At 41.5% G+C, this 21,309-nt stretch overlaps 1 protein-coding gene across 2 annotated transcripts in view; it reads left to right on the top strand.

The window, feature by feature from the left end:
• The window catches only part of LOC139765869 (dual oxidase 2-like), a 188,292-nt gene that overhangs the window by 100,275 nt on the left and 66,708 nt on the right, over positions 1–21,309 (top strand). For both annotated transcript variants that reach the window (XM_071693732.1, XM_071693733.1), the window contains 6 exons: positions 6,124–6,230; positions 9,143–9,211; positions 11,047–11,177; positions 16,456–16,662; positions 17,908–18,021; positions 20,036–20,226. In XM_071693732.1, coding sequence (XP_071549833.1) covers positions 6,124–6,230; positions 9,143–9,211; positions 11,047–11,177; positions 16,456–16,662; positions 17,908–18,021; positions 20,036–20,226 — 819 coding nt within the window. The remainder of the gene's footprint in view (positions 1–6,123; positions 6,231–9,142; positions 9,212–11,046; positions 11,178–16,455; positions 16,663–17,907; positions 18,022–20,035; positions 20,227–21,309) is intronic.

The raw sequence follows: 21,309 nt of genomic DNA, 5'->3' as shown, positions 1-21,309 counted from the left end.
TAAAACTGAAAGCTGATGGAGAGAGGTGGGTGATTATTGGTGCGTATGCACCTGGGCATGAGAAGAAGGATCAAGAGAGGCAAGTGTTTTGGGAGCAGCTGAATGAGTGTGTTAGTGGTTTTGATGCACGAGACCGGGTTATAGTGATGGGTGATTTGAATGCAAAGGTGAGTAATCTGGCAGTTGAGGGAATAATTGGTATACATGGGGTGTTCAGTGTTGTAAATGGAAATGGTGAAGAGCTTGTAGATTTATGTGCTGAAAAAGGACTGATGATTGGGAATACCTGGTTTAAAAAGCGAGATATACATAAGTATACTTATGTAAGTAGGAGAGATGGCCAGAGAGCGTTATTGGATTACGTGTTAATTGACAGGCGTGCGAAAGAGAGACTTTTGGATGTTAATGTGCTGAGAGGTGCAACTGGAGGGATGTCTGATCATTATCTTGTGGAGGCTAAGGTGAAGATTTGTATGGGTTTCTAGAAAAGAAGAGTGAATGTTGGGGTGAAGAGGGTGGTGAGAGTAAGTGAGCTTGAGGAGGAGACCTGTGTGAGGAAGTACCAGGAGAGACTGAGTACAGAATGGAAAAAGGTGAGAACAATGGAAGTAAGGGGAGTGGGGGAGGAATGGGATGTATTTAGGGAATCAGTGATGGATTGCGCAAAAGATGCTTGTGGCATGAGAAGAGTGGGAGGTGGGTTGATTAGAAAGGGTAGTGAGTGGTGGGATGAAGAAGTAAGAGTATTAGTGAAAGAGAAGAGAGAGGCATTTGGACGATTTTTGCAGGGAAAAAATGCAATTGAGTGGGAGATGTATAAAAGAAAGAGACAGGAGGTCAAGAGATAGGTGCAAGAGGTGAAAAAAGGGCAAATGAGAGTTGGGGTGAGAGAGTATCATTAAATTTTAGGGAGAATAAAAAGATGTTCTGGAAGGAGGTAAATAAAGTGCGTAAGACAAGGGAGCAAATGGGAACTTCAGTGAAGGGCGCAAATGGGGAGGTGATAACAAGTAGTGGTGATGTGAGAAGGAGATGGAGTGAGTATTTTGAAGGTTTGTTGAATGTGTTTGATGATAGAGTGGCAGATATAGGGTGTTTTGGTCGAGGTAGTGTGCAAAGTGAGAGGGTTAGGGAAAATGATTTGGTAAACAGAGAAGAGGTAGTGAAAGCTTTGCGGAAGATGAAAGCCGGCAAGGCAGCAGGTTTGGATGGTATTGCAGTGGAATTTATTAAAAAAGGGGGTGACTGTATTGTTGACTGGTTGGTAAGGTTATTTAATGTATGTATGACTCATGGTGAGGTGCATGAGGATTGGCGGAATGCGTGCATAGTGCCATTGTACAAAGGCAAAGGGGATAAGAGTGAGTGCTCAAATTACAGAGGTATAAGTTTGTTGAGTATTCCTGGTAAATTATATGGGAGGGTATTGATTGAGAGGGTGAAGGTATGTACAGAGCATCAGATTGGGGAAGAGCAGTGTGGTTTCAGAAGTGGTAGAGGATGTTTGGATCAGGTGTTTGCTTTGAGGAATGTATGTGAGAAATACTTAGAAAAGCAAATGGATTTGTATGTAGCATTTATGGATCTGGAGAAGGCATATGATAGAGTTGACAGAGATGCTCTGTGGAAGGTATTAAGAATATATGGTGTGGGAGGCAAGTTGTTAGAAGCAGTGAAAAGTTTTTATCGAGAATGTAAGGCATGTGTACGTGTAGGAAGAGAGGAAAGTGATTGGTTCTCAGTGAATGTAGGTTTGCGGCAGGGGTGTGTGATGTCTCCATGGTTGTTTAATTTGTTTATGGATGGGGTTGTTAGGGAGGTGAATGCAAGAGTTTTGGAAAGAGGGGCAAGTATGAAGTCTGTTGGGGATGAGAGAGCTTGGGAAGTGAGTCAGTTGTTGTTCGCTGATGATACAGCGCTGGTGGCTGATTCATGTGAGAAACTGCAGAAGCTGGTGACTGAGTTTGGTAAAGTGTGTGGAAGAAGAAAGTTAAGAGTAAATGTGAATAAGAGCAAGGTTATTAGGTACAGTAGGGTTGAGGGTCAAGTCAATTGGGAGGTGAGTTTGAATGGAGAAAAACTGGAGGAAGTGAAGTGTTTTAGATATCTGGGAGTGGATCTGGCAGCGGATGGAACCATGGAAGCGGAAGTGGATCATAGGGTGGGGGAGGGGGCGAAAATTCTGGTGGCCTTGAAGAATGTGTGGAAGTCGAGAACATTATCTCGGAAAGCAAAAATGGGTATGTTTGAAGGAATAGTGGTTCCAACAATGTTGTATGGTTGCGAGGCGTGGGCTATGGATAGAGTTGTGCGGAGGAGGATGGATGTGCTGGAAATGAGATGTTTGAGGACAATGTGTGGTGTGAGGTGGTTTGATCGAGTGAGTAACGTAAGGGTAAGAGAGATGTGTGGAAATAAAAAGAGCGTGGTTGAGAGAGCATAAGAGGGTGTTTTGAAGTGGTTTGGGCACATGGAGAGGATGAGTGAGGAAAGATTGACCAAGAGGATATATGTGTCGGAGGTGGAGGGAACAAGGAGAAGAGGGAGACCAAATTGGAGGTGGAAAGATGGAGTGAAAAAGATTTTGTGTGATCGGGGCCTGAACATGCAGGAGGGTGAAAGGAGGGCAAGGAATAGAGTGAATTGGAGCGATGTGGTATACCGGGGTTGACGTGCTGTCAGTGGATTGAATCAAGGCATGTGAAGCGTCTGGGGTAAGCCATGGAAAGCTGTGTAGGTATGTATATTTGCGTGTGTGGACATATGTATATACATGTGTATGGGGGGGGGGGGGCCATTTCTTTCGTCTGTTTCCTTGCGCTACCTCGCAAACGCGGGAGACAGCGACAAAGTATAATAATAATAAAAAATATTCCCTGGGGATAGGGGAGAAAGAATACTTCCCACGTATACCCCGCGTGTCGTAGAAGGCGACTAAAAGGGGAGGGAGCGGGTGACTGGAAATCCTTCCCTCTCTTTTCTTTTTTTTTTTAATTTTGCAAAAGAAGGAGCAGAGAAGGGGGCCAGGTGAAGATATTCCCTCAAAGGCCCAGTCCTCTCTCTCTCTCTCTCTCTCTCTCTCTCTCTCTCTATATATATATATATATATATATATATATATATATAAAGTTAGCAAAGAAAGAATTCATTTTTATATAGTTGAGCCCAAACCTCCCATTGACACCAAGACAATTTTAGTTCTCCCTTTTAATAATAATTTCACTTTACTTACCATGTTGCTTAAATCCTTTAAAGTAAATGTTGCCTTCAGCAACAATAATACTATAAAGAATATCTTGATCAGGAACTCGCCAGAAAACTGTATGCATCTATAAAGCAGTATGTAGAAATTGTGATAAGTTTTATGTTGAGCAGACTGGTAAGGATCTTTCTGTTAGACTTAAGCAACATAAATATAGTATAAGAACAGGACAAGATTCAAATGCCTTGTTTAATCACATTAGAAATTATGATCATTGTATTGACTGCAGTAATGCCATCTCAGTTATTTACTCTAACTCCAGTACCACGAGAAATATCATTGAATCTTCTATCATTAGATACGCAAAGAATTAGAACCTTAATATCATGAAGGTCTATAAACACTGGATAACTTTATTGTTGATAAAATTTGTGAACAGTTCACCTTCTTGTCCACATAATAAGTTTATGATACGCTCGTTTTATGTCTTGGACAATCACATGCTTATCAAATGGTGTCCTAGCTACGTTTCTTCGCTGTATATCAGCTGACTGTCATATTTCCATCCTGTATCTTCTCTGATGATGTGATTATTACACGGAAGTGCACTTGGGAACTTGTTTCATTTTCCCCGTGGACTCATAGGAATATACAAGTATTTCCTATGAGTTCACTGGGAAAACGAAACACGATAAGTTCCCAAGCGCACTTTCGTGTAATAATCACATAATTTGTAAACAATTCACCTTTTTGTCCACATAATAAGTTTATGGTACGCTCGTTGTCTGTCTTGGACAATCACATGTTTACCAAATGGCGTCATAGCTACGACCCTTCTTTGTATATCAACTAACTTATATTTCTCTCTTGTGTCTCCCCTGATGATGTGATTATTACACGAAAGTGCACTTGGGAACTTACCTTGTTTCATTTTCCCAGTGGACTCATAGGAATACATATACATATCAAAATGAATATATATATATATATATATATATATATATATATATATATATATATATATATATATATATACATATATATATATATATATATATATATATATATATATATATATATATATATATATATATATATATATACATATCAATATAAACATATATGCACACACACACACACACATATATATATATATATATATATATATATATATGCTTCCCTACTTCTACCCAGTGATTGACCCCAAGCTGCTATATTCTGCCTTTTCTTTCACCTGCCTCATTCCCAACCTGTATTAGCTGACCTATCCTGTCATGTCACCTCACTGCCTAGTTACCCGTATCTGCCTGTGAAGTGACGCCAGGCTACTGCATTCTGCTTTTCCTCTATATCCATTCTCAGCCGCCGGTGCCAGTTGATCCATTTCGTCATGTAACTCCACTGCCTCGCGTCTCTCCTCTACCTAGGAAGTGACCACTAGCTTTTTTTTATTTCATAGCGTTCCCTACATGCATCTGTTGCGTGACTTCTGGTTTACCTATTCTGTCATGTTCCTTATCATGCTGAATATCTATTTTGGTTTTATTATGTTCTGAAAACCTGACTGGTCTGTATCTATTGAAAATACTTTCGTCTTACGCTCCGCCAAGGTGGGCTTTCCCAATTCCATTCAAATGATGTATACCCTTGGCTAAGAGTATTTTGTCCCGGATAGAATAATCCCAAAAATCCATTTTATTCGAAAGACACTTTTCTTGTATTAGTCAACATCTTTTTTTAGTATTCTTTTAATATCTTTTCTAAATATATGAATGTTTTTTAAAACCTCTTCCCCATTCTGTCTCTGAGTTTAGGACTGCAGTGTTTTCGATTGTGAAGACACTTTTGAACTTGTTATCCTTAACAGTTCTTCCCTCTGAATCTCTTCCTCTGATTAGCTTCTCTGTAATTGAGGTTCTTTTTTCTTTCGCATCGTGTCCACAACATTCTTTTCAATGTTTCTTTGTTCCTCCTTTCTTATTCTGATATACTCTTTCCTTTCTGTCTTTTACCTTGCAAATGTTAGCTGTGTGGAATGCTGTCTATATGTTCGCCACAGCACATCTTAAATCTCCTTTGATTTCTAAATCCTTCAGCAAACCATGCTTTCATCCTCCTTATCATTTCCTCTGTAATTGAGACTAGAAGTACCCATATTCCTACTTCTTCATTGTAATATCTCACAACCTCTCACCACAAAACCCGTGTTTCTGGCTGTTGAACTCCATGCTCCATCCACAGTGCTATAGAAATTGTTGAGATCTGTATAGTTTCCACAATTATGTCTCCTCTTTATGTTTTCTTCGTCTCTGGTCTTTTAATATCCTCGTTTACCACATAGTCAAACTTGAGCATGACCTGGATCATTTTTGGTCTAGTTGGTTCATCATATATGATATTTTCAATATCCATTCTAGTATATGTGAAGATAAGATCCAGCAATGATTTTGTATTAGTTCCTCTAAGTATCAGTCCCTCTCATCGTAGTGTGCTCACTGACATTGGTATAGGAAATTTTCCTGTAAACATTTCTAAAATCTTGTCTTCAAGACTTGCTATACCCACGAACATCTAAATTTCCTATGTCTATCTCTTTATAAGTGAAATTCCCGATGATAAGTATTTTATCTCAGAGAATTGAGTGTTTTATAATTTCAGGTACTATAGACAATTGAGTGTTTTATAACTTCAGGTACTACTCTGATTATTTGTTCGTTGTATATTTGTTCTGGATCGTTGCAGTATTTGTGAGGGTAGGGTTATTTGATTTAACACCCCTATGCATTTCTTCTCTACATTTACTCTTGCCATAATGTATTGTGTGTGTGTGTGTGTGTGTGGGATCATCATCTTTGGCAAGTAACATCACTTACATGAGGCAACAGTAACTGTGCAAACTAAGATTATAATGAATTGGGCAGGTGATCGAGCGACTGGCAGCGGTGTATAACAGCAACCCGAACCACGTGGACATATGGTCCGGAGGACTCTTGGAGACGACCAACGGCCCTGGCCAGCTCTTCTCAAGGTAACTGTACCATCTTATTCAGGAAGGCAAGACGTGTAGACATGTCTGAGAGAGAGAGAGAGAGAGAGAGAGAGAGAGAGAGAGAGAGAGAGAGAGAGAGAGAGAGAGAGAGAGAGAGAGAGAGAACCATAGGCTTGGATATACAGACCACGCAGACCCAAGGTCCAGACGAGGTGGTCTGGTCTTAACACTAAGAAAAAAAATGCCCCCATGTAAGCAGTAGAAGAAAAGCATAGCAAAGCGAAAGCTCTCTCCCCATGTTCTGTCATCTGGTTGCTTTATTCCTACATTTTTCAAAGAACTTTTCACTGTCCACGTCATCGATTTGTTTTAAACACAAAAGTTGTGATCAGGTTACCCCTCACTCTTCTCTCTTCCAATGTGTGCAGATTTTTAAGACTTTAGCGTTTCCTCTTAATTCCGATGTCTTAAATTTGGTACCGTATTTCTTGCTTTCTTCTGGACATACACCGTTTGCTCATTGTGTGATGACCAAACTGAGAAGCATATTCCAAGTTTTAGCCTTATGAAGGACGTGAACAGTTTGTTAAAGATTTCCTTATCCATAAACTAGAAAGCAATTCTGATATTTGCCACTTTATCTCATCAAGCATTCTTTTATGTGGAACTCTGTTGACAGGTTAGGGATGAAGTCGATTCCCAAGTTCCTCTCACACACAGATCCTGAAACTTATTCCCTGCTAAATAATAATCATATTGAGGCCTTCTTACACTTTGAACCATTCTTATTGCATCTGTTCGGGTTAAATTTCACCAACCATATATCAGACCAGCTTCCTGTTATGTCCCATTGTAAGTTGATGCAGTCCTCCTTGCATTTCATTTATCCCATGACTTTTGCGTCATCTGCAAACATACTAAGGTAGGGGTCCATACCAACAAGCAATAATTCATATAGATCAAGAGGAGTAATGGTCCCAGGACAGAACCTTGTGGCACTCCGCTGGTCATCTCGACCCATTTAGAGAAGGCTCCTTTGCTCCCTTCCGATAAGATGTTCTATCCACTGACGGTGTTTCACCCAGATTCTTGCCTCGTGAAACAGCTTCTTAATCAGCCTCCCCTGCGGTAGTCTCAAATGCTTTCCGGAAGTTCAGATACAAACAATCTAGCCAGCCTCCATTTTGTCTGAGAGAGAGACCACTCGCATTAATCTAAGAGGATCGTTACATATGACCTCCTTGACCTAAAACTGTGTTGTCTCTAACTTAGGTATTTTTTTTTTTCTCAGCAGGAAGTCATCCATTTGCATTCTAATTAATTCAACACTTCTTCCGTTTTTTTTTTTCGTAGATAGGTATGACGTTTGCCCTTTTCCACTCATTTGGCACTTTTTCTCCAGCGATGTGAAGAATATTTCAAGTGGCTGGTCAAATGTATCTGCACACATCTTCAGCACTTAAGGTGAAACTTTGTAGGAACTCCTCCTTGTCCCATCTCATTAATGATGGGGCTGTAGTGTCTTCCACTGTAAAAGACATTTCTGAACTTGTCATTCAGTTTCTCACATATCCTTTCATCTTCCTTCATGAATCCTCCCTCTGAATCCGTTATACTAATTAGCTGCTCTTTAACTGACAATCAGTACCTAATGAATTTATGGAAGTATTTTGGATTTTTTCCTGCCATTTCCATATCATTTTTTTCGAAGGTTCTTTGTTCCTCCTTTATTGTCGTGTTATAATAATTCCTCGCTCTTTTATATCTTACAAATGCTGGCTGGCCGGAGAGTCGCCCGACTTGTGCATCTCGAATTCCTTTTATGATAACTTCCTTAATTGGACAATTCCTTCCCCTTTCGTAACCTTTCCTCTGTATATGAAGCAAAAGATACACATGTTCCTAGTATTTCATATGAAATTTTACATGATTTTCCAAAGTTCTGGTTCTTGGCAGCGAATTCCATTTTCCAACTTGTGTCATCTTCGTGCCTTTTAACCTCCTCATTTTTCACATTATCAAATCCAGGCATTAAATAACCACCCTCTGCCATTACATATGATATTCTTTTCATTATCTATCCCACTAGTATAATGGAACATCAGTCCCTATCATCCTAGTGTGTTCATCGACATACTGTTAAAAAAAAATTTCTGTATACAATGAAAAAACTTGTCCCAATCATGTCTCTTTGACACCATGAGAATCTACTTCTACAAGTTTATCCTTTTATTATTGAAATCTTCCATTATTTTTACCGTACCATTTCTGAAAAGTGCAAGTTTTACTGTTTCATGTACCATCCTGATTGTTCCTTCATTTATCATTAAATACTTGTTAGTATTCTTTGGAAGATTCTCTAATATCAATTATGTAATGATTCTGTTACATTGTGATTACTGTTTGTAATTAATGTTTGTGTATTGCGAGAAGAGTCTTACATTCGTGTTGCCCCGCCTCTTACCTTGTAAATATGAACCATGTCTTTAGTCCTATATATTTATGAACACACACACACACACACACACACACACACACACACGCACACACACACACTAGCCTGCTTATGCTAGGTAACAGTTTTATCAACCAGCCCCGAACATATGCGAGTTTGATCCCAGCCGTCCGTGCATGCATAATGGTCAGTAACGTTAACTGTCACACCAGGGAGGTGTGTGTGTGTGTGTGTGTAATGACTTCTTTCAATGGTACGAGGAGGGTGTTCTACACTCGTAGGATCCCTATCTTGAACTTTCATTATTGTCATACAACGTTTTAAACTTTTGTATACTGTCTGTATTTATCACAGGTTATTCCACTCGTGTGTGTGTGTATGTGTGTGTGTGTGTGTGTGTGTGTGTGTGTGTGTGTGTGTGTGTTATAGTATATGAAATTATGGGAGAGATTAGCGCAAGACCATCATTTGACATTATTTGTTTTCTCACCCTTAGGATCACCCTGGATCAGTTTCAGCGCATCCGGGACGGAGACCGCTTCTGGTTTGAAAACACCCAAAACAAGTTAGTACGGCCTACTCCTTCAGTTATTCCCAAACCATAATGTAGGCAGTTCTGATGTGAGTTTAGGATTGTATTGGTATGCAGCTGATCAATAACTCGTGCTGGTGACAATCTAAGCATTAGTAATTGATTATGTCGAAATGTAAGTTTTTTACTTTAATGTATACTTGTATGATGTTGAGATGAATAGGCAGAAAATGTTGCCCTTTTTATTTTATTGCCATATTGGTTGACTTGTGGAGAGTGATGGATAGAATGTGCAAGAACAGTACTATCGCAGCAGGAAACACTGCTACTGCGAGAGTTGTTAGGGAACACTGCTACTGCTACTTACAAAAGTTTTCAAGGGTGCACCAGGTAGAAAACTGAATTTGGCTGAAAATGGAAACGGACTTATCTAGAGAAGAGTTGAGTTGTCAGGCATCTTGAAAATCCTCACGGGCCCTTATGTCCAGGCCCGGTGCTCTTCCTTACCTTGGCCTGGTACCTTCTCATACTCGGCTTGGAGCCCTTTCGTACCATTGCCTGGTTCTCCCTCATACCCTGATCTGATGCCCTTTCATGCTCTGGCCTGATGCTCCCTCAGTCTATGCATAGGCTGAATATTATATGTTCTTGCCGTAAATGTGGAGATTCTTTGGTTGTTTTGCTATATGATGCTCCTGTTGATTAACTATAGTTTCCTCATATCATGGCATGGTTCTTTGTCACAACCTGGTCTGGTGCTTTCTCATTCTTTTGCCGAGTTCTCTGTCATACCTTGACCGGATGCTCCCTCATGTTCTGGTCTGGTTCTCTGTCATACCATGGCCTAGTGTTCCCTCACACATTGGCCTGGTGAGACCTCATCCCCTGGTTCAGTTGTTCCCTCATGCTTTGGTCTGGTGATCTCTCATACCCTTACTTGGCTCTTCCCTCATACTATGGCCGGATGATCCCTCATACCCTGGCCTGGTGCTCACTCATGTCCTGGCCTGGTGCGCACTCATGTCCTGGCCTGGTTCTGTTATACCCTGATCTGATGTTTCCTCATGTCTTGGCCAGGTTCTCTATAATACCCTGGTCAGGTGCTCTCATGTCCTGTTCAGGTTCTCTTTCGTACCTTGGCCCAGTGCTCCTTTATACTCAGGCCTGGTACTCCCTCAAACTTGGCATATCCTCTTTCATACCCGAGCTTAGTGCTCCCTCATGCTCTGGTTATTTTTCTGTCTTACCCGAGCCTGGTGCTCTCTCATACTGTGGCCTGGTGCTCCCTTTTACTCAAGCCCGGTGCTTCCTCATATCTTGGCCAGGTTTTCTATCATATCTTGGCTTGGTATTCCCTCGTAACTTGACCTGCTGACTCTATGAACAAGCCTGTTGCTTCTGGTACCTAGGCGTAGTGTTCTTGGTACCCCAGGTATCTAGGTCTGCTCTTCTGGTACGTGTGCATTGTATTCCTGGTGCCCAGGCCTAGTGACCCTGATACAGAGGCCTGGTGCTCTTGGTACAGAGACCTGGTGCCCCTGTTTTCCAGATCTGGTGGCTTTGGTATCCAGCCTTGTACCCTTAGTCCGCAGGACTGATGTCTCTGGTACCCAGGGCTGATGCCGCTGGTGCCACTGGTGCACAGGTCTGCTACCTCTGATGCCCAGGTCTGCTACTCTTATTGCCCAGGTCTGATTCCCTTGGTACCTAGGCCTGAAGCCCCTGGTACGTAGCCTGGTGCCCCTGATACCCTGGTCTGGTGTCCGTGGTGCCCAGATGTGATGTCTTGGTATCTATGCTGGGCACCATTGACACCAGGCCTGCGTACCAGACAGAACTCTTCCTTGCTAGTGATAACTTTCCCACAGTCTCTTCACACCGGAAGAGCGGCGGCGGCTGCGGCAGGTCAAGATAGTGGACATAGTGCTCTCGGTGACTACCCTTCTGCCTAATCAAGACATCCAGAATGACCCCTTCACTGGCGTTCACGGCGACAACGGTAAGTCCACCCACCCAACCCACCTGACTGCACGGTTTGTCACCCCACGCTTCACTGTACGTGACCCCACACTCACGACACGTCAACCCACATCACGACACGTTAACCCACATCACGACACGTTAACCCACACTTCACGACAGGTGAACCTACACTTCAAGACACGTCAATCCACTTTTCATTCTACGCCAACCCATTCGTTATACATGTACCCCACTTCATTATACGTCAACCCACACTTCATTGTACCTCAACCCACACTCCACTAAACGTCATCCCACACTTCAGCGTACATCAACCTATCTATCTATATCTCCGGCACCCTTTCCCTCCGGCAACTGCCATTGGGGGGCACAGCAAAAGAGTCTCCACTTATCCCATCATTACATGCCTCCCTCTCATACACCATCCTCCATTATTATTATTCCGCTCTATTTGCCCATGACATAAATGGTCTTCCACTCACACCATCCCCTTTATTAATTGTACTATCGTACACTCTTCCTGTAAGCTCCCGGTCTTGCATTTTCCACATACCCAAACCACATCAAAAGTATTAAGTTTCACCCACTCCATCACTCCACAATTCATTCCCTTTGTATTTCCTGCCATACAATATCTCTCATACCCCTTCATTTCTTTCTTCATACCTTCACACCACATGCTCTTCTCAAATAGCTCATTTCCACAGCCTGGATTCTTGACCTCGGTGCCTTATTCCACGTCCATGCTTCGGCTGTATGGGTCAGGGTTGGGAAGCCTGTGCTGTCTGTTAATCCTCTCTTTACTTCCGTACTTACACCTCTACCCTTCATTATCATCTTGAGCGACCCACTGACTCTTCTACCCTGTACTGCTCTCTCCCTCATCTCTCCTTTCATATTACCAGACTTACCCAAGACTGTTCCTAAATACTTAAATTCTCTCATCTCTTGGGGTTTTTCTCTTTCTATAGCCAAAACGCAGTTTAGTAAACTTTCTTTTATCACTCCATATGGTTTTGCAAAATCTATACTTTCTATCTATTTCAATTCAGACACCATTACTTTACTTTTGTTTCATTTACCTTCATCACCTATGCTGATACACATCATAAAACACATTTACAACCTTCTGCAAACAACATAGTATCATCTACAAACAGGCTTGCCACTAGCCACCATATCTTACCGCCACACTCCATCTCTACTGTCCCTTTCCCTAATTTTGCTTTCATCTCCCTTATCACTCCAACCATATATATATATATGTATATATATATATATATATATATATATATATATATATATATATATATATATATATATATATATGGTGGGGGAGGGGGCGAAAGTTCTGGAAGCGTTGAAAAATGTGTGGAAGTCGAGAACGTTATCTTGGAAAGCAAAATTGGGTATGTTTGAAGAAATAGTGGTTACAACAATGTTATATGGTTGCGAGGCGTGGGCTATAGATAGAGTTGAGCAGAGGAGGGTGGATGTGCTGGAAATGAGATGTTTGAGGACAATATGTGGTGTGAGGTGGTTTGATCGAGTAAGTAATGAAAGGGTAAGAGAGATGTGTGGTAATAAAAAGAGTGTGGTTGAGAGAGTAGAAGAGGTTGTTTTGAAATGGTTTGGTCTCATGGAGAGAATGAGTGAGGAAAGATTGACAAAGAGGATATATGTGTCAGAGGTGGAGGGAACGAGGAGAAGTGGGAGACCAAATTGGAGGTGGAAAGATGGAGTGAAAAAATTCTGAGTGATCGGAGCCTGAACATGCAGGAGGGTGAAAGGCATGCAAGGAATATAGTGAACTGGAACGATGTGGTATACCGGGGTCGGCGTGCTGTCAATGGATTAAACCATTGCATGTGAAGCGTCTGGGGTAAACCATGGAAAGTTCTGTGGGGCCTGGATGTGGAAAGGGAGCTGTGGTTTCAGTGTATTAATACATGATAGCTAGAGACTGAGTGTGAACGAATGTGGCCTTTGTTGTCTTTTCCTAGCGCTACCTCGCACACATGGGTGGGGGGGGGGTTGTTATTTCATGTGTGGCGGGGTGGCGATGAGAATGAATAAAGGCAGACAGTATGAATTATGTACAGGTGTATATATGTATATGTCTGTGTGTGTGTATATATATGTATACGTTGAGATGTATAGGTATGTATATTTGCGTGTGTGGACGTGTATGTATATACATGTGTATGTGGGTGGGTTGGGCCATTCTTTCGTCTGTTTCCTTGCGCTACCTCGCTAACGCGGGAGACAGCGACAAAGCAAAATTAATAATAGATAAATAAATAATATATATATATATATATATATATATATATATATATATATATATATATATATATATATATATATATATATATATGTATATATAAGAAATATCCCTGGGGATAGGGAATAAAAGATACTTTCCACGTATCCCCTGCGTGTCGTAGAAGGCGACTAAAAGTGGAGGAAGCGGGGGGCTGGAAATCCTTCCCTCCCATTTTTGACTTTCCAAAAGAAGGAACAGAGAAGGGGTCAAGTTAGGATATTCTCTCTAAGGTTCAGTCCTCTGTTCTTAACACTACCTCGCTAACGTGGGAAAAGGGAATGTGCATAAAAAATATATATATTAAAAGCCACGGTAACATCATACAGCCTTGCCTCGCACCCACATGTATACCGAAACTTTCGCTTAGCGCTCCATCCACTCTTAGACACGCATTTGCTCCTCTATACAAGGCTTTTACTCCATTCAACAGTTGTCCCCCTATACCATATATATCCTTAACACATCTCATAAAGCATTCCACTCGACTGTGTCAAACGCTTTTTCCAAATCCATAAAAGCTACATACTACTTCTCTATTTTCGCTAAATACTTTTTCACGGCTATCTTTACCTCAAAAATCTGATCTACACATCCCCTACATCAAGGCCGGGCTTTACTTGGAATATAGAGAGGTTAATGAACGGGAAAAAGAAGAAACAAGGGAAGGTACTTAAGGATTTTGGAGGAAGAGAAAAACCTGCTTTTAGAATGTGCTAGGTCATAGTTATTAGGAAAGACATGTAAGGATAGAAAGTTCTAAAGCTTCGAGGTGTAAGGAAATAAAGAGTTATCACAACGGTCCACCCTTGAGTTGCCACCGGCCACACAGTAATCAAATGACGCAGCAGCTTACCAGGTATTGCGTGGTCTAGCTTGTGGTCAGGGTACACAAGCAGCCAGCTCTCGGAAGCAAAAACCAAAGCTATACCCTAGAAGAGGAAAAGTGAACCTCCATTGCGGCCTAGGGCTAGAGGTTCAAGTTTTGCAGTTGGCTTGGGAGAGTCTGTATGTTTTACCGCTTTTGACTCAAGTCTGACAAGTAAGGATGCAGAACTAGAACCACCCTAGATGTGAAAGCAGTACTCCAGTCAAGGACGGACCACTCTTTTATATAAACGGAGCAACTATTCAGAAGAAAAGAAAGGTCGACTTCTAAACAGGATTCCCAGTTTTTTAGAGGCAGGCTTAGCTACTTCCGTAATGTGGGGTTTCCAAGGTAGAGTGGATGTTACAGTAATACCAAGTATGTTCATTGAGTCAAGAGGCGAAACCTCAGAACCGTCAAAGGAGAGAGAAATGTTGTGAGGAGTTTTCGATATAGAGATGGGTAGAAACTGGATCATAGAGGCATTAACCTTAACCAGAGTTTGTCAACCCCACTGAGATATCCTGTCCGAGTTTTGTCGAGGGGAGATGCAGATCAAATGAGAGAAGGAACAGAAATGAAGGATGTGGAGGAATATAGTGTTGAGTCGTCAGCGTACGAGTGCGTTTGGTTATTTGTGGAAGAAAGGAAACTGTTGATGAAGAGGAGAAAAAGTGTAGTAGACAGGACAAAACCTTGAGGGACACCGCTGTTGATGGAGAAGGGTGGAGTAGTGGGAGGCTAATTTATCAACAACCACAGCGATAGATCGGCCAGAGAGGATGCTAGACATGAAGGAGCAAAGTTACTGGGAGATTAGTGATGAGACCCCGATGCCACACTCTTTCAAAAGCTTTAGGTATGTCAAGGGTAAATTCATATGAATCCCCAAACATTAGTGAGATAGGAAAAACAAATCACCAGTGGATCTCTCAATACAGAAACCATACTGGTGATCAGAGAGGAGACTGATATTCAAGATGTGTGAGGGTATAGGAATTTGAGAGGAATTCACAGACTTTGGAAATGGTAAATATCAAAGCAACAGGACAGTAGTTAGAAGGTTAGAACGGCCACCTTTCGTAGGGATGGGATGTGCTAATGCATACTTCCAAGAGGAAGGAGGGGTTCTGGTTTTTAAATAGAAACGGAACAGACGAGCGAGCACAGGTTCACGTTCAGAGGCACACTCTTTCAATACTCTGGGATGAATGCCGCCAGGACCATAAGCCTTGCTTGTGTATAGGAAAAGAAGTGTTTTTCGGATAGTGCGAAATGAGATCACGGGAAAGGGCATAGGATTAGTGATAGGAGTATCGGTGGGTGAAGAGAGTCATCCATGGTGGAGTTTGAGGAGAAACAGGAACCAAAGTTGCTTTGTCTATGAGAGAAACAGCTATAATACCATCATAATGGAAAAGTAAAGGAAAGGTAGAGCGACAAAATTTGCTAGCGATGCCCATAGCTAAAGACCAGAAAGACGTATCAGTGGATGACAAAGAGAAGTTATCGCACTTCCTTTGAATAAAGGAACGCTTTGCTTCCGGATAAAGTACTTGCAATTATTATAGGCAGTGACAGATGCCGAATGATAGTCGGAGGAAGGAGAGTTTTTCCAAGCCCGATATGCTTGATCCCTTGCCTGAATGGCCTCAGATCAGGAACGGTTGAATTATAGGTTGGAAAAAGATTAGGCTGGATTGGATTAAGCCAGATTAGGTTAGGTTAGATTGGTTTTTAAGTTACTGCATAATGTTTTGCTGGCTAGTTTTAGTTTGAAAGAATCAAGAAGTAAATCGAACCAAACTTAACTAATTTTACAATGAGAAACTTTATTTTTTCGAAATTCTAGATGAAATATATGGGAATCTCGAGTGCTACAGCTGTAGATTTATGGGATGAATGGCTTAAGGACAGTTATTGATTACTTTGAATTACTCGCTACATAAGATAACAAATAGTATTGTTAGGTTGGATGAGAAATGGTATGGCTAGATTAGATGATAGATATCATAGCTTGTTTAGATAAAAGATAAAGTAAGGTTAGATTACAGATAGCAGACAGTTGTGATATTGAAAAAGAGTGATTTTGTTTTGGTGCAGCTGTGAGCAGCATATGTTTTGACCGACTGACGGAGACGACGAAGTGTCAGCTGCTCAATGGATCAACATCCACTTGTCACTTCCTTCCCCCGGTCACAGTGAACAACAGAGCAGAGGATTGTACGACTCCTCGCACCTATGATTATTTCAGCGGGTCAGAGGCCTCCTACGTGTTAACGTTTTTCTTCGTGCTGGCTGCTTGTGCAGGTAGGCCAGAGGGAGAGAGAGAGAGAGAGAGAGAGAGAGAGAGAGAGAGAGAGAGAGAGAGAGAGAGAGAGAGAGAGAGTCTTCTGTATGTTCATCTTTTTAACTTGGAATGTTTCTGTGTGTTATTAGATATTACATAATATATTCATAAATGTGATGACGCCTTACTGTATTTTCACATATTGTATATGTCAGCATCATACTGCGGTACCAAATATAGTATATGATAGCAACTTACTGTGGTACCACATATAGTATATGATAGCACCTTATTGTGGTACCACATATAGTATACGATAACACCTTATTGTGGTACCATATATAGTATATGATAGCACCTTACTGTGGTACCACATATAGTATATGATAGCACCTTACTGTAGTACCACATATGGTATATAATAGCACCTTACTGTGGTACCACATATCGTATATGATAGCACTTTACTGTGGTACCATATATGGTATATGGTAGCACCTTACTGTGGTACTATATATAGTATTTGATAGCACTTTACTAAAGTACCACATTGTGCATGATAGCACCTCACTTTGGTACCACATATGGTACATGATAGCCACACTGTGATACCACACATCGTAAATAGTGCACTGAAGTATCCATATGCCTTATCATCTTCTCTAGGTATTCTAGTCAGATGTGTCTGACTGTGTTCTACTGATCAGGTCTCTTACTTTTCATGGACACCCGAACTTCGTGCGTTAGAAATAACTTTTCCTTCAATTATGTATTATAGATACAAGGTCTGTTTCCAGTTTTTTGTATGACAGTAAAGAGAGGTCTCCATGCATGTTTAGGAATGTCACTGAGGGTGCGCACAAACCCCAGTTTAGATCTATTTCTCATTTCGCATATATCAAACTGTATTTGCATTTAACAACTGTTGTTTTATGATGTGAGTTAAGAAACAGTTTATACTTAATACAGCACAGTAGTTCATCGTAGGATCAACAAAGCATCACTAATCATGCACATGCCTCTATTATTGAATATGTATGTTATCCTTAGATGTATTGATAAGTAAAGATGAGATTTGTAATCATATGAATTGATATTTTTAAGTTAAAGCTATCTCTGAAATCTCCAGCATGGATGAGGGTTCCTTTCCGGACTTTGATAAAGAGCATATGATAGGTAAGAGATGTTGTTGATGACTTCTGACAGTTCTTCTGATGCTCAATATAACATCCAATCACACATTACTTTAGTGTTCTTCTCTACAGTGCTACTGATTTTTGTGGTATTGAAGGCGCACTATAAGGACCGTAAGAAAGCCAAGAGTGGTTTCGGATCACTGAAGATCACAGAGAACGTGCACACCATTAACAAGGCCAAAGGTCAGTAGATGTGACATGGTCTATGGACAGGTGTCTACTTACATGTTTCATAATAACTCGATGCCATTACCTTCGCTATCAAATTAACTCATGAATCGAGTATTCTAAAGAAATCATATGTTCATAATTACTGAAGAGTTTAGGGGAAAATTCTGTGTTTTGTTGGAAAGACTGAATGATGAACAAATGCATAATGTTGGACTGTTCTGTCTGTGTTTGTAGAGACACATATTAATGTTTATATGAATTTGTGGGTGACAAACCCTCATATACCTGGACAACTGGAAATCTCCTCTACAGAGATCATGGGAGTGGTGGGTGTTTTAAAGAATTGGTCATCTGGACGTAGGATGATCTAGAAAGCAGATCGTGTGGGTATTGGGTGATTTAGAGAGCAGGTCATTTGAGTGTAGGGTGATCTAGAGAGCAGGTCATCTTGGTATAGGGTCATCTAAAGAGCAGGCCGTTTGGATATAGCAAAATGTAAGGAGCAAGTCGTCTGGGTGATCAAGAGAGTAGGTCATCTGGGTGTTAAATGATCGAGAGAGCAGGTCATCTGGGTGTAGGGTGATCTAGAGAGCAGGTCATGTGGGTTGATTTCATGTTATGGCTTTTGACTGTTTTATTTTCGCATCTTTTAAGGAGCCGTTTACCAGTGACGTTATCAAACTTGTATAAAATCTTAAGGTAGTGATCAAGTCACTCCTTAGTCTTTTCTCTGCCCCATTGAACAAACCTATGGCCTCTAACATCTTGCTGTACCTCAGTTCTCTTAATGTTAGTACCGTCTTCGTTCTCCTCCTTTGAGCCTCCTCTTTTTAGTTCATTATGCTTCTTTAAGTGTTCCGACTTGAGAAGCATACTCTAGTTTTGGCCTAAAATAAAATGTGAACAGTTTGCTGAATGTTTCCCTATCTATGTACTTGAGTACGATTTTGAGATTTGCCTGCAGACAGTTTGTCTCCTTTACAGTTCTCCGAAGTGGGGCACTGTTTACAAGTAAGGTGTAGTGTCGACCTCTAAATCATTCTAACACGCAGATTCTTGCAGCTTATTTAGTTTTATGTAATATTCGTATCAAGGTCCTCTTTATTTCCCATCCTCATTACTTTGTGTTTAGTCGAGTTGAGTTTCATCAACCATGTATTAGGCCAACTTTGTAGTCTGTCCAGGTTTTCTTTAAAGTTGATGTAATCCTCCTCACTCTGCACTTCCTTCTTGAAATGTGGCTTCTCTGGCAAACATATCAAGGTATGAGCCTAATCCGTTTGGCAAATCATTCATATAGTTAAAACAGAGCAGTGGTCCAGGACCGAGCCTTCCGGCACACAACTGTTGACTCGGGTGATATGCAAGCTTTGTTCACTTTCCATAAAGTATTTTGCTATCCAGCAAAATTGTCTGTCCCTTATTTCTACCTGAAGATTCAACATATGTAACAGCGTTGTATGTGGCTTAGGGTAAAATTTCCTCTGTCGGTCCAGATGTTAACAGTCCACCCAATCTTTTCTTTCACATAGAATGGAGCACACTTTCTCTTTAAAGACAAAGAGGTCTATTAAGCATGACCCACTTTTCCTGAACTCGCATTGTCCCCTTTTTAGGAAGAATCTCCTCTTCAAGTAGTCATTGTTATGATACATGTCATATTATGTGTCCATAAGGCTCGTATGGTGTACTGTTTATATGAAGATACATAAGGTATGGTATTTGAATAATAGCATGTGTTATACAACCTATAAGATGCTACATGTGGATACTATCTGAGTGATGATGCGTGTGGTATACTACGAGTGATGATGCACGTGGGATACGTATCTTTTGTGTCAGTGACAGTTGCGATGGTCATGTCTTCCTGTAGCTGAAGTGGCTGACCAGTTGCCTCTAATGATGCTATACGGAAAATGTTCATGCAAGGATGACTCATCAGAGATGAAGGATTCTGTTCTGCGGGCCAGCAGTGCTAGCCCCTCGTAAAAAGTGTTTTGTAAAACGAATCGAGGATTTGTTTCAGAGCAAGTAACGTCGTGGGAGAGTCGGTACGTGAAGATAGAGTTGGCAAAGGATACACGTCATGTGCAGGTGCGCAGTGTGAATGATCAACTGCTCCGAACCATTGACCTCAAGAACGTGAAGGGCCTGACTGTTCGTCATTTGCCGGACTTCACCCAGATGGTCGTGACTGTGGCACATCATTATGATCTGGTGAGCTGGAGGCTAGGGCTAGATAAAGAAGCCGGTCTGGAGAGATAGGGCTTTCTGAAGAGGAAGAAAAACACTGGGAAAGAAGGGAATCATTGGGCAGGATGGGAAACAGTGGGGAGGAAAGGTGGAACACTCACAGTAAGAAGGGACAGTATGGAAAGGAGGGAGCGAAAACTGGATGGAGAGACTATGCTTTGGAAGGATTGATGGTGGAAACGCACCGTGGAAGGATGAATGGAGGGAACTTTCCGAGAAGAATGAATGAGTGAAGTTTTTTTTTTTTATACTTTGTCGCTGTCTCCCGCATTTGCGAGGTAGCGCAAGGAAACAGACGAAAGAAATGGCCCAACCCCCCCCCCCCCATACACATGTATATACATACGTCCACACACGCAAATATACATACCTACACAGCTTTCCATGGTTTACCCCAGACGCTTCACATGCCTTGATTCAATCCACTGACAGCACGTCAACCCCGGTATACCACATCGCTCCAATTCACTCTATTCCTTGCCCTCCTTTCACCCTCCTGCATGTTCAGGCCCCGATCACACAAAATCTTTTTCACTCCATCTTTCCACCTCCAATTTGGTCTCCCTGTTCTCCTTGCTCCCTCCACCTGCGACACATATATCCTCTTGGTCAATCTTTCCTCACTCATCCTCTCCATGTGCCCAAACCACTTCAAAACACCCTCTTCTGCTCTCTCAACCACGCTCTTTTTATTTCCACACATCTCTCTTACCCTTACGTTACTCACTCGGTCAAACCACCTCACACCACACATTGTCCTCAAACATCTCATTTCCAGCACATCCATCCTCCTGCGCACAACTCTATCCTTAGCCCACGCCTCGCAACCATACAACATTGTTGGAACCACTATTCCTTCAAACATACCCATTTTTGCTTTCCGAGATAATGTTCTCGACTTCCACACATTCTTTAAGGCCCCCCGAATTTTCGCCCCCTCCCCCACCCAATGATCCACTTCCGCTTCCATGGTTCCATCCGCTGCCAGATCCACTCCCAGATATCTAAAACACTTCACTTCCTCCAGTTTTTCTCCATTCAAACTCA

The sequence above is a fragment of the Panulirus ornatus genome, chromosome 56 (assembly GCF_036320965.1).
Source record: "Panulirus ornatus isolate Po-2019 chromosome 56, ASM3632096v1, whole genome shotgun sequence".
In the NCBI taxonomy this organism is placed as follows: domain Eukaryota; kingdom Metazoa; phylum Arthropoda; class Malacostraca; order Decapoda; family Palinuridae; genus Panulirus; species Panulirus ornatus.
The sequence above is the reverse complement of the archived record's forward strand: the minus strand, read 5'-3'. Positions and strand labels throughout refer to the sequence as shown.